The sequence below is a fragment of the Rhipicephalus sanguineus genome, chromosome 3 (genome assembly GCF_013339695.2).
Source record: "Rhipicephalus sanguineus isolate Rsan-2018 chromosome 3, BIME_Rsan_1.4, whole genome shotgun sequence".
Classification (NCBI taxonomy): Eukaryota; Metazoa; Arthropoda; class Arachnida; order Ixodida; family Ixodidae; genus Rhipicephalus; species Rhipicephalus sanguineus.
The window spans coordinates 208322398-208336508 of record NC_051178.1 but is presented as its reverse complement, the minus strand read 5'-3'; the positions used below and the strand labels follow the sequence as shown (position 1 = coordinate 208336508).

Below are 14111 nucleotides of genomic sequence, written 5' to 3'. Positions count from 1 at the left end.
GCGTCCTGCGAGTCTCTTTTGCCTCCCAAATGCGCCGGCGTTTGGCGGGAGCGCATTGTAAATCTCGGATTAATGCGGCGCTCTCTCTCTTTGCCGCCGCGCCATTTACCTCTGCGATAGCTCGTGTAATGTCGGTGGCCGCACCTCGCCGCGGTCTCGGCTCATTCCGTCCTCTTTTTTTTTTTTCCTCCGTCGGCCGCTTTCTGTCGTGCTTGTGCGTCCGTGTGTGTGTCTATTGGTGTGCTTACGCTGTGTATAGTTTTCGTGCCCCCGTTATGCCCTTCTCTGCTACAAGCTTCAATTTGCATTATAAATCGTGCCATTGCATTGCCAGCCACCTTATTTTCCCGAAAGTTGTTCTGGGCTGCAGAATAAGAGAAAAAATTGAGATGATGGTACAGTGGTAGCGCACCGCTTGAGTGTCAAGCCGCTTGGGTACCAACGATCGTCACGGAGATTATGCTGGTCTCGCAGCTCGCATTTGACGGGTCAAAGCGTCCGCTATCCAGCCAGTTAACGGTCGAGCACTCAGGAACGTTTAAACGAAACTAACTTTAATTAGCGGGAATTGTGGTTACATTTCATTCAAAGCATTCACAAACACTCAGTTAGTCCCTTCAAAAAAGCGGTGCTGTTGCTCGGGCTGTTGGGGTGAGACTGCCGCAACCTTGCGTTTCTTCTTTCGTCGGCAGCGTTTTCTCTCTCTCCATGAGCCGACAAAGACGACGCCGAACTGCACTCTGATGGTCGCACGTGTCGCCCGTTTAAAGTGGGTAACAAAGGGAGAAGGGTTTGAAGAAGGGACCCCCCAGTCGGGGACATATGTGGGGAAAGGACGCTCCTTCGGCGGCACTTCAAGACAGAGAGAAGCGCCTCTTCCCTCAATAACCACTCTATATATAGCACGTGGCCGCTCGCTTCAAAAGGGGACAGAACAGAGATATTAGGTTATTAGGTAGAAGAGGGAGGCCGCTTGCCTTTCCTGATTTAAAGCTCTGTCGATGTGTCGCTTTAAGGAATTCCTTCGACAACAACCTAATAACGGCTCGGTTTTGATATGTTCCTTTTTCAAGAGGTGGACAGACACGGCCGATCCATCACGGTGTGGAGGCATGGTCTCTCCTCTTAGCATTCTTTGACGTGTCACAGAACGAACCACTTATATAAGAATTAATAAACACTATCCAACATGCTTTGTCATTTGCTCGTCATTCAAAAGCAAATCGATGGAGCTTCTTCTGTCAGCGAAACCATTAAGATGTCAGACCGTATACCATCACGTTTCTCCGCGTTGGGCGAAACGTGGCAGTGCTTGTACGCGAATATATCTGCTGTCGTGCATTTAGTAGTGTGCATCCTGTGCTCTGTTGAAGCGGTGTTCTTTTTATTGGCACTTGTTTTGTTTAGTGTGCGCATGTGCGGATTTTCTTGCTCTTGCTATATCGTGCGACTGAGAAGAGCGCGTTGGTCCTTGTGTGCCTTGTTGTGTCTTTGTTCGTACTCTGAATGCTGTCTGTTCTCTGTCCATCCTGCCCTCCCTGCTCCTGCAAAAACAAACCCTCCAGAGTCCCACTCCTAAGTCGTCTCGGTCGAGCCGCGGTGGCGACTCCAATGGCCGAGTGAGCAGCATGGACGACATCAGCAAAGTAAGCTGCTCGTTCGCTTCGTGTTGGCTTTTCTGGTTTTCTGTGTTACGGCGGTGTGCCCGACGCTTGCAGCGGTGACGTCATCTTCCCGCGAGAGTGTCCGCTTGCTCTGTGTTCGCTTGTTCGCCATTGTGAGGTTTTTGCAAAAAGAATATCCTGACGTATAACAGGACGGAAGCACAAGCAGCTTAGGCGTATGCTTCGCTTACATGACCTCGACTAAGCGGGTCTAGTCAGAGCTCGAACTCTTTTTCATGCATCTCACTATGTCGGTGTATGAGAGTCAACCCTTCCCTTACAGGTGGTCCGACCGAACAAACAGCCTCGATGCCCACCAGATCCTACGTTCCTTAACACTGTCATGAAACTCATGACCGGTTCTCAGGCCGACTAGACCCGCCATGTCGGTTTCACGTAAACGTAGCCATAGGGTGAATGCGATCTGCTGCCCTTCATATGTGGAAGGGAAATGAAAAAAAAAAAAAAAAGAACGGAGAAGAAGTACAGAAGAAGAACGTGAATATTGCCGTATCTCCAGATAGCCCGCTATAATGTCTAGGTAGTCTTGTACTTACCTTAAGAAATCTTAATCAAGTTACTTTATCTTAATTAGTTTTCAGGGTATTTTGATATCCTAATAGAGACAAGTATTCTTGCTATAAGTTAAACACATTTCAGAGTATCTTGTACTCATCGCTTAAAATACTTGGAAGGAAGATCGAATCATTTCGGAAGAGAGCAGAAAACCAGCCCACCTGGTCGCTATAAGCACAAGCTGTAATTCTGCAGGCACTCAAACTCGCCCATGCAGGTTTTGCGAACACGCAAACTTGAAAAGTCGCACGCTGCCTTAAGTACTGGTGCGTCACAGGAAAATGTATTTTGGGAGTATCTTCCAAGTAACGAAGTATTTATTGTTTCCGAATATTTGGTATGCTGTTATGATACTATTCAGAGTTTGATAATGTGTACTTTAATGTGTACTGAAATACTTGTTTTGTAATAAGTGTATATTTTACAAGACTGTGTTAAAGGGACACTAAAGAGCAAAACGATTTTTCTCGCATTAGTAAAGTAGTCGTCCACGATACCAAAAACACCACGCTTTCTGCGCGAAGACGCTTAGTAAGCGAGAAAACACGCAAAGAGAAAATACAGGTGGCGACGCCACCTTGGAATTCCCCCACCATTTGCCGTGACGTCACATATTTTTGACGGCGCCTGCTTGGGCCTACGTAGTTCCTAATCGGTTAAATCGAAGTACATTGTCCTCTGAGGGGGCCAGAGACTTGACATAACGACTTTGCGCAAATTTCGTCGAGCCAGTGGCGCCAAAATACGTTAAATGCTTTTTGAACTCTTTTACGTCACGAATTACAAAGTTCGGCTCGAAATTTAAAAATGAAACTTTGAACTTGGTTTTCTCCTCTAATAATAAACCTATAGTGGTGAAATAAACTACACAAGAGTTCCCCGAGCACACTTTATCAATCTAAACCAATTCATTGTTTCTCTTTAGGGTCCCTTTAAAGCCTATCATTGTTTCGTTGGCGGTGCAATCTTGTCAATCATGGCGAAACTTGCAGCGCACAAAGAGGGACGCGGACGAAGAAAGCGAAGACAGGACGATGCGCTTACTTCCAACAGACTGTTTAGTGAGCCAGGGAGATACATAAGTGTTGACCGGTGGCGCACAAGCGCTGAGGCTGCTGGCTGGGCCAACAAAGCAAAAATAATAGTATAAAAAGAAACTAGAGAGGAGTGAACAGGATGAACAAAGCACTTAAAATGCTGCACATTGTCTTGTTTAGAGCCACGCCACTGCATGTTTTTTTTTTCAAAAAAAAACAAAAAAAAAACAAAAAAGCTAGATTATTTAAAATAAAGCTTATTTAAAATAAAGATTATTTAAAATAAAATAAAGTAAAATCGACAGCTCGAAACACATGGACACGGAATATAAGATAAACATATAATGTAGCTCAAATTCAGCGCAGTTTTAGTTATAACCTTGGTTCCCGGATACGGTCTAAGACACGCATTTATTTATTTATTTGTTTATTTATTTATTTATTTGTCTCATTCAGACCTCGCTATCCTTTGTCTATACGTTGTTTTTTAAGCGCAATCACGTTTCTCATGCACGTGTCCCCCATACAGCATTGTCGCGATCTTCGACCACTCGTGACCGTAGCGTGTATACCTGCCTGGCCTTACGAGGGCGCTGTCGTCGTGGTGTCTGTCGGGTTGGTCGTGACGTGTCGCTGATGGATCGCCGCGAAGCTGCTTCCGGCCGCCGCGTCTCGGCTTCCTGCGTTTTTTTTTCTCCCTTGCCCCCTGCATATGAGAAGGCGCACGTTGCCCCGCAGGCAGCTCGCTTCCTACCGGAGAATACGACGCTGGTCGGATTTACATGAGTCACAAATTGTGACTGCAGCTTCAGTGCTAGCTCGTTGTCTTTGCACCACACAGACTCCGATCGGTGGTACGGGAGATAACAGATGTACGCCAATACAAGCAACTCACCAGTCAAAGGCAGAGACGCTGTTCCAAGGTACCGTTCGGAAACTTTGAGGGGTCAAGTTGCACACTGGTCTAAAGTTACTCAAGACTTCGCAAACGCTTCACTATATCCTACGCGATTCATTTCCTACTCCTGAGCCTTTACGAACGGTTCACTACACTGTAAGCAAAAAAAAGCCGAGATGGGAGTAAATGGACTTGTCCTCTAGCGCACGCCCCGATGGGGGTTTTTTATACTCCGTCCAGGGGAGTAAGAAATTTACCCCCTTAAGGACGGAGGTTTTGGATGGACTGATGGGAGTATTTGTTTACATCCACAGGGGAGCTTTTCCAGGTAAGTATGGGAGTAAATTTTTATAACCATCGAAAAAAAAAATGCTTTTCGCTGTCGCACCATGCACCAGAGAATCTTTAATTAAATTAGCATCGAAACACGCAAAGTCGATCACACGTACACAAACATGCACACAACATTCGCAAAGCAATATAAACACTCACACTGACAACCGCTCGCCACCCGCGCTTCACAACCAGACTTCGGTCATCGAGTATATATAGGCACCACATCTTGACCTCCTATGTAGCTCAGATGGGACACTTCTTTTCCGTGTAATTAGGCAAAAAACATTCATGGCGTACGTGTAAATTTGCGGTGGGCTTATAGATACCACTGAGGCACACCTATCTTTTACTATAAACCCGCCTAACAATCAACGCCTTTTTAATTAGCGAATTTTGATTATCAGCTGGCACTCTGTCGCATGGGATGTATCCGCCTTAGCAGTACTGTGCGTGAGTCTGTAAAATGCACATAATCGTACACGAACCACGAGCGGCCATCCACGAACGCTTCAGCGGCAGACATTCACGAGCAACACCGGCGAAGAACCGCGTCGCCGCGCCGGTATACCGCGTTGTGGCCGACGGCGTCGCTAGGCCTCTCCCAGGAGTACGGCACGGCTATACGATGAACGACAGCTCGCGATCACAAAATGCTTGCTGCTGTACAGTTTTCGTCGCCGTTATTTTACACACACACTGCCGCTATCAGAGTCCGCTATCCGCGTTAAGCTACGGAGCGATGCACTTACAACGAACGAGAGGGCTCGTAGTCGCGGTTCCTGTTGCTCGCAGTGCATCGGCGGTCGCATGTTGGTTCAATCTGTCTCGTATCGGCGCTCGCCTTCTCGCTAGACGTTTGACAGCGGTGGTTGCATGGCGCAAAAGAGGCAATTTAAACTTATTCATTCCAGCAGCTTTTATTTTCTGTGAAACATATTCTTTGCTTCACCGGTGGCCGGTGCGAGCTCGTAGAACTCACCACGGCGACCGGTGTGGCGGTGCGAGTTCGCTACGCCGCCGGCTTGGTACCGACGACGTAGCGAAGCCTTCTTACTGCTTAGAAGTTGCAGCCGGTGAAACATCGGTTCGGTGACACTCCGAGAAGCAAGCGTTGCCGGTGGTCGGGGCGAGCGCGTCGCCGGCGCAGCTCTCACACCGGCCGCCGGCCGGCTTGATGCCGACGACGTAGCGAAGCCTACTTCTTACTGCTTCGAAGTTTTAGCCGGTGAAACTTCAGAAACAACCCGCTGACGATCGCAACAGCTTACTTTTGTTACCGATGAAATTATTCTTCGCACTTCTTCGTAACTCGGCACGTTGAAGCGAGGTATCCGTGGCGTGTTGGAGGCTTGCACTCGTGTGCATGGGCATTGCCGCTTGACGGGAGAATAAACACGGGACAGCCAGCTCGATGTGTTCGCGGTCGGACGCTGGCGCGAGTTGAGCTTGTCTCTGACCAGAACGGTTCAGTGGAGAAAATAGTCCTACACGTCTACACAAACCAACCGGCCGTTGCAAATCCTCGCTGCAAATCCTCGCTGCAAATCCTCGCTGCAAACAGATGCCCGTACACACACGCACATTCACACACGGACGCACATAACGACCACAAATGGTTTCTAAAATTCTAAAACTCCCACAGGGAGTTTCTAACCATGTGACACGCACGTCACGACCAAAAAATACTTTTTAAACCTCCCATAGGGAGTTTCTAACCACGTGATCTAAAGCTCCGTGGGGAGTTTGACAAGGTCATGTCGTTCATAAACTCCCTCATTAAACGAGGGGCGTTTTACGACGACATGTGCCGACTTACTCCGCTACCACGGAGTAAATGATTGGGGCATGGGGGTTTTAGGGGCTCATATCCTGGAAAAGCTCCCATCTCGGCTAATTTTTGTTTACAGTGTATGCTCGAGCTGAGCACTTGTTTACTGTCTGTTTTATCCGATGAGATTTTTCCGGAATACTTTGCAGGCTCTACCGTTGTCGGTGTCAGGCTCTGGGTCCCGACGTCCGGATAGGGCTGTGTTGCAGGTTATTTGCTATGGTGTCTCACCAACGCTCTTGTTCAAAGCGCATTTTGGTTAAAAAATAATTGCGTAAATGACACCATGCGCGCAGTCAATCACTCATGGAATTGGAATACGTTTTTCTTTCTTGTTTTTCCCCCGGAATATATACATAGTGGCGTTGCAAACAACGCGGGCTACTGTCCATCCCGCGGACGTACAACATTTAACGCCGGACCTACGCATGGAATCTTATGACCATCATAATATTGTGGCGCTTTGCGTCAAGACTTTGGTGGCCTTTATGCAGCAGTGAATTATTCGCAAGAGCACATTTCTTGTGGCACCAAGCGGCTAGCCTTAAAGCCATCGAGATTGAGTTAGCCGTCACCGGTGTTGCTTATTGATCTTAAGACACTTAACTTTGAAATGTTTCGTGCATTTAAATCGTAGATGCTATCGGGTTGCCTTCGTATAATTAAAAATTGAACGCTGTGAATGCTGCAGTTCACTATTATAGTTTGGATGATGCGGCCTTGAACAGCCACTCAGCTGCAATTCAGTTAAACCGAAGTAACGAGCCAGTTATTCCAAGACCCATATAGTAACTTATTTATCTGAAGGGCAGGAAAAGCCAGCGGTGATATCACTGTTCGTATTCGGCTTAGCTGTTTGGCTTTACTATATCTGGTATTGTGACCCGCGCTGCACATGGAAACAGTAATCGGTAGCATTGAATACACTCAGAGTCGCTATCTAAAGCCATCGTAGCGAAAATAACGTGCAAAGAGAAGGCAAAGGGCGTTCTCCAGTGACTTGTCGGAACACGGGTGTATCAGCATGACCCTTCAAAGCCGTTGTTTATTGATGCACTTCGAACTAGGCCTATTTTTCGCATGCGCCTCTCACTGGCAACGAGTACGGTGCTAATGTTGCTGTCGATGAGCGCGTAGTCGTTTTTGTTTTCTTAAGCGAATAGGGTGCCGTACAGGCACGTAGGCAAGGGGGGGGGGGGGCGAAATTCGTCCAGCCTTTTATATTCCCGGGCAACTTTTATTTTCTTTTTACCATGAACAGACTTTCTTCGAAAATTAGGCCCCTTGCCCCCCCCCCCCCCCCCCTCCCCGAAAAAAAATCCTGGCTACGTGCCTGGTGCCGTAGACTACGCTTTCGCACGTTGCCTATATATAGCTTGTCGCTAAATATTCCTTCTGACACAAGTTACTAAGGAAGAAGAAGAACTTAATTGATTAGGGTCATGAGCTCGATGGAGGGTTCTCAGGTTAGCCGCATTGCTGCTTTCGCGGACTGGTGGTGCTGTCGCGGAACATCGAAGTGAACGTCGAATACAACAATACGTATACGAACATGCTCGAAGAATGTATGCTTCCCTTGTTCTGCGAGCACCTGATTGATCGGCACCCGCCGTGGCGGCTAAGCGGCTAAGGCTGATAAGCGGGATCGATTCCCGGCCACGGTGGCCATGGGGGCAAAATTCAGAGAAACACGTGTACTTGGATCAAAGAAACCCATGTGGTAAAGATTAATGATGAGGCGTGCATCATGACCCTATCGTTGTTTTGGCTCGCAATACACCAACATTCAATTAAAGAAAAACATGATGATCGTGCAACGTAGGTACCCAGTCTAAATTTTACGTGCTGCTGTAATAATGAGCAAACCTCTACCGGAACTTGTTCGTGGAAGTGGGCACGAAATACGACAGGAACCCGTAGACCACATTTGCTTTGCCAATCGTCCATTTTGCTGTTGCGCCACATGTGTGGCAGCAGCGTCGCTTCGCAAGGAATCTTTTCACTTTATCGAGCTTGTTTTCCAAAGTAACGTTACTGACCGAGGGCAATGACCTGGAGAAGCCCCGAGGCCGATACGCGGCCGAACCATTGCAGGGCCGCAAGCCAGGCGCTGATCTGGCTAACAAGCCGATGATAGCCAAGAGCCGAGAGCGCACCAAAGGTTCGGGAAGCCGGGGTTGCAGCATCTCCCGCTTACGGCTACCGCTACAACGGTCCGCTATATTTATACGCAGGCAGCATCAGTGAGAGGGAAAAAGCTGGGAGGAAACGAAAAGAAGTAAAATGCCTTCCAACACTTGCAGCAAAATTGTGCGTTTCCAGAGGCTCCTCCATCCGGGCACGCGTGCGTTATGCGGGTGGCCTGGCCGCTTACTTTCCTCCCTTCTTTCTTAAAAATATTTTTTGCGTCTACCTTCTTCGACGTTCTCTTTCATTTTGCAGCATGTTCTTGTTTCTTAGTCGACATACATCGAACCGCATTCCCTCCCTCTTAGTTTTTTTTTTTTTTTGTTCTCCGGCTTTTTTTTTTCTTAAGAAGCCCGAGGAAGAAAAACTATAGGATAACTTTGTCTCTTGTGCCCCCGTACACAACGTCTAGGGCTCGACTTAGGCAGAGAGCGGGGGGTATGAGGGCGCGGTGTTGAAGGAGAAAAAGGGTAGATGCGAGGAAGGGCGCGAACGGAGGAGGGGGGAACGCACGTCAAACGGTATTTTATTGAGGCCCAAAGGCCCGACGGAAGGCAGAGCGTAGGCTGGGAGGAGTGACAGAGAAAGAAAACGAGCAGCTGAAGAGAGAAAGCAAACGCACTCGCAGCAGCAACGCAAGAGGGATAAGGAGATCGGGGTAACGACAGACAAGACTGCTCGGATAAGTACCTCCGCGATACTAAAATAGCGGGACGTTGTCGACAGGGCCTTGATAGAGTTTCTACCTATGCTGAAAGGAGAATCACAAAAACAAGAGAGAGTAAAATTAGGCGCTCTACTCTGCCTTGTCTATCTTAGTCTTGCTTCGGTACTCTGTTGCTCAATTTATACTCCTTGTATTTCCGTTGCCCACGTTCCTTGCTATGTGCGTAACAAGAGCGCGTTTGTGAAAATGCACGCGGCATATGTGAGCCGACTCATATCGCAAACCTTGCACTTATAATAAAGAAACTACGTAGAACACCCCCCCCCCCCCCCCCTGTGGCAATGTGGCACCTAGAAATACTACCTGCGAACACATTTGCAAGAATGTGTAGTCGCGCCTAATAAGAGTTGCAACACGGTGCCCGTGGTCAAAGCGGTGCCAACAAAGCACGTACGGTAGCGCCGACATAGAGAACAGTCAGTTACGTGGAGACTGTTCCGACTCTCGAGTACTGGTATTTCCAAAACCGATTTCACGTTTGCCGATGTTACAGTATAGGCTTGAAGCCCCCTTCAACCATGGCCACCATGTTGCAACTCATATTGAGCGCCACTGTACATTGGCTACACGCTACAAGGAGAATTGGGATACAATCAGTGCCTACTGCAGTCTCTTTCCTAGACCGGCACGTTTCCCTTCCATTATGCATGTATCGCATACTGGGATACTAGACTATTTCTTCCCTTTATTCGCGTGTATGCAGATGGGCCCTAATTTCAGCACATTCTACCTTGTTTAGGGTTCTTCTGGCAGTTGCATGTGATGTTTGTTACATCCTTGACTGCATATGCTTTGCCACTTGCAGTTGATGGCTCTGAGGACGTTTCTTTACGTCCTGTTTAAGTGTAGCGCTGGCTTACCATGTTGCACAGAATTTACATGCGAGTTGCGAATGCGCGACATTCCTTCTGTTATTCTTAAGCCATCTGTTATTATTTTTGATCCATACGTGTACAAGAAGGCGATACAAGGCAGTGTGTCAGCTGCCCTATGCACCGTTTCGTTGTCACTGCAAGCCTGTGGGATGCGCACGTGTCGGGAAAGACTAAGCGAGCCGTAGGGCGTTGCGGGCGCATCGGGCCCGCGGTCTTTCTCTTTCTTTCCCGGCGAAATCTCACCGATTCCGCAGCCTTGGCCAGTCCTCCTCAGTGTGTTGCGTGGGCGTCATAGATCCACCGAGAGTGCATGGAGGCGGGGAATGCTCCGATATGCAAAAGCGTTATATGCTCGTAGGCCAGCTCGCGTCCGCGCTATTTCGCCGTGGTAGCCTGGCTCCTCGCGCTTACAGGTAGGCGTCGATCAAGGGCGCGCTGCGAGGGCTCCGGCGTGCTTCTACGGAATAACGCCTTGTTTGAGCATTAAAATTCGCTCGTGCGTTTCAGCCCGGTGGATGATTCTTCGCCTGGCGCTATGGCTGTCGGTCTGCGGACGCGTCGCATTTCCTAATGTGCGTGGCACACTTGCGATCGGTCCCGCCGTGCCCACGTTCGCGCTGAATCGCGGTCGTGCGCGACGGTAGGGATCCCAAGGCGGGGGCCAGGGTATATAAACGAAACGACGCTATCGCAGTGTATGCGGCTGTGTCAGAATACTTATGTGCGATGGCTATCTCGGTACTGATGTCACCAATGTTCTCCTTGAGGTTGAAGCAGCCTCACGAAGGCATCGGGCTCGGCCGATGTTGCAATCCACTCCGACACTTGCACTTGGTTTAGGGCGCGGTAGCTGTTAGGTAAATATTAAAAAAGAAAAAAAGAAAAAGAAACCTCAGGACGCAACACAACGCCATGATTTCTTTTCTTCTTACTTTTTCCTATGAATTCCTACACCTATTAGATCAACTTTCTCTCGTTCTAAGTAATGTAACCTCTCCGGACAGCTTATTTCTGCGCGCACCACACTCTGGGCGCCCCCCTCATTACATCGCCCCCCCCCCCCCGCCCCCGCACGCCTATGCTCTGGAGGCCAAGTCGCAGCAAGGTGGTAACGAAAGTGGCGAAATTAAGTTACTTTTGAACAGTTACGCATACTTTTTGGACGTTACTCTCAGGTTGCCGCTTATTCTAGTGCAGTGATTCAAGTACTAAGTATGCTGCCTGGCTATAAAATAATGTGAAAACGCCAGCCTGACCCGTTGAAGTGCTTGTCCCCAGGAGATTCCCCAGCTGTCGATAGATTCCCTGGTCGAACCAACCAGCGAACTCGAAAGTTGTTGACGTCCCATAGCAACTCAGCTTTGAGAGAGGCCGTATGGATCTCCGGATAATTTCGACCACCTAAAGTTCTTTACCGTGCACTGAAATCACATAGTACACTGGGCTCTGGCATTTCGCCTCCATCTAAAGGCGACCGCCGCGTGCGGGATCGAACCCGAGACTTCTGGATCAGCAGCCGAGCACCGTAACCACTGAGCCTACCGAGGCGACGTGTCGAGCTGAGAGTATCATCAGAATGGAGCCGTTGTCGAAACGCAGCCGTCGTCCCTCTGGCCACGATAGCACTTTTGCCGTGCTCCGAGGTGCACGTGTCTGCCCGAATGAATACGTTCGAGTCCGTGTGTGTTCTTCTCCGTCGACGCACGGCGAGCAGATGCCACCGGCATCGCGTCGTTCGCTCCTATATTAAAGAGATCGTTCTCGGCGGCGCCCTCGTTCTACACATCGTCTCTTGGCGCTTTCGCCCCTACGCCGACGGGTCCTCGTTTACGGCTCGGCGCGCACCCCCCACGCGTACAGTGAGCTATCGAGCGCGATCGTGTTCGCGCGAGGGGACACGGGAAGTAACGGACGCGATTGCGTAGCGATATCGGCGCGCTGGAGCGCGAGAGGTCTACTACGTGTCGCGACCTCGGTTTATTGCTGCTTCTTCCCTTCCGCCTCGGCTTTTTGTCAAGCACGCGCTCATGCTAATTCGCACTTGATGGCTAGGTTTTTCTTTTGCTAGAACTAAGTAACCTCCTAGCCCACATGCGCTTGTTTGCTTTATTTTATTTACTCATTTTTTTTTCTTTTTGTTCCTCGGCATGTAGTAGCAATGTTTTCAGGAACTAGCAAAGCACAAAGCGAGTGTGCCTCTACATTAGGTTTCCGAAGCCATGTAACCTTGCCGAAGTGTATTCGTCAGACATTGCGCTGCTCTTTCGGCTTGCACCCGAAGCCTCCACAACGCGCAGGTAGACTGCCCCACGTATACGTGCTTCGTCTTGGTCTATGTATGCGGTGTTCGGTGAATTCGCCGCCCGCGAACCTCAATACGGAGCGCGTTTTCGCGAGGCTCGCGCAGAGCCGTATATCAAAGGCGCGATGATTGCAAGCATGTGGCGCGCATACGTGAGCGGCGCGCACCGGCGCTTTGACGTCACCAACGAAAAACCGCGAAGGGGAGCGCTGCACTCTGTTAGCATCTCCTCTCTTTCGAGCTGCGTCACGCGTCGCATGCCGTTATTCCGGCACGTTTACTGCCTGATGGAAAAGAACTCTCCCCCCCTTCGTGGCCAGACCAGACACGGATTCCCTGCTCATTCGGGGTCTCTCGCAGCCTAGAGCCGGCTCCCATCTACGCCGCGGTGTTATCCAAAATTAACCCGCTATAAATCACGCCGAGTTGGCGAGACACATCCCCACGCCGAACGTCAGTGTACTTAAAGGACCCGAGGAGGTGTGATTCGCGGATTTATTTTTAAAGCTCCTCGCGTGACAGATCTCGACGAGCGCGAATGTCTCTTCGGAAGAGCCACCTCCTCTCCTCCTCCTGTTTTTCCACCTCACTCATCCAGCCTCGCCTCTCTTCTGCCGCCTCGTGTATCCGAGTGAAACTGGCCGAAACACCCCCAGGGCGGTTTTGTTTCTCTTTTGTCTCCGCAGATGTCTTCTCGCGCCGGTGTGACTCCATCGTTCCCTTCGTCTCGGCCATTTTTCTGCTTGCCTTCATCTCCTCTACGCATGTCTGAGATGCCCTGCTCGTTTATTGTTATTTTCCCTTAGCTTGCTTTGATGAACTCTTGTGTGTCTTTCGTCGTTGCGTGGCTGCTGCGCATCTTGCTTTTTTCGTGGTGTTGCCTCTCAGCGGCTGCTGCGCTCGTTTCCGAGGAGAAGGGCTGTAGCTTTGATCCGGGGACCCACCAGCGGCGCGTGCTATCTTTGTCGACCTGAACTCTCGCATGTTGCGTTGTTTCGCTGGTCGAATGTTCGTGCTTGCGGCGCTTCTCGTGTCGTGTCACTCTCCGCAATCCGTCACAGCGATTTAGGAGAGAGCGTAGTTGATCCGTAGAATTCTTACCGTTTGCGGATTACGCGCCACCGGAGCAGCAACAGCGCTGGCAGCTGATTATGCAAAGCGTAACCGGAGGCACCCGAAGCTAGTATTGTAGTGACTTGCATGTAGGACATTGGTAGTGCCCTACATGCAATCGTCAGCTCGCAGTATACTTTCATTAATTCCTGAAACGTTTTTGCAATTGTATTGCAGCTACAGAATGAACAGTGCATCTGATGTCCTAGTAGACACTAAAATGAAAAATTGGACAGCAAAAAGGTTATGTGGAGCGAGGAAAGCAAGAAATTTGCAGGCATGAAATGGAATCAGCTCGCGCAGGACTGGGTAGCTTGGAAGAGGCCTTCGCCCTGCACTGAACATAACATAAGATGGTTGCAGCTCGACAAAATTCTACGAGATGTCCCCACTATAGGTTTACTCTTGCCTTCAAGGTCTCCAGTAATCCGATATCCACAGGCGGTAGAAAAGTTTACGAACATACTAAAGCTCTCTAGTATCATCGTTTACGGTCCCCGCTATGCGTTTCGTTTTCTCTGGAGCACTGTTCCTCAATATCTGAGACACGCAGCAAAAAGTAGTGCTT

The 14111-nt window shown here is 49.4% G+C and overlaps 1 protein-coding gene across 1 annotated transcript in view; it reads left to right on the top strand.

Moving 5' to 3' along the window:
• Positions 1-14111, top strand: part of LOC119388182 (protein dead ringer homolog) — a 224276-nt gene that overhangs the window by 131275 nt on the left and 78890 nt on the right. The window contains exon 5 of the mRNA XM_037655837.2: positions 1566-1646. Within this exon, the coding sequence (XP_037511765.1) occupies positions 1566-1646 (81 nt within the window). The remainder of the gene's footprint in view (positions 1-1565; positions 1647-14111) is intronic.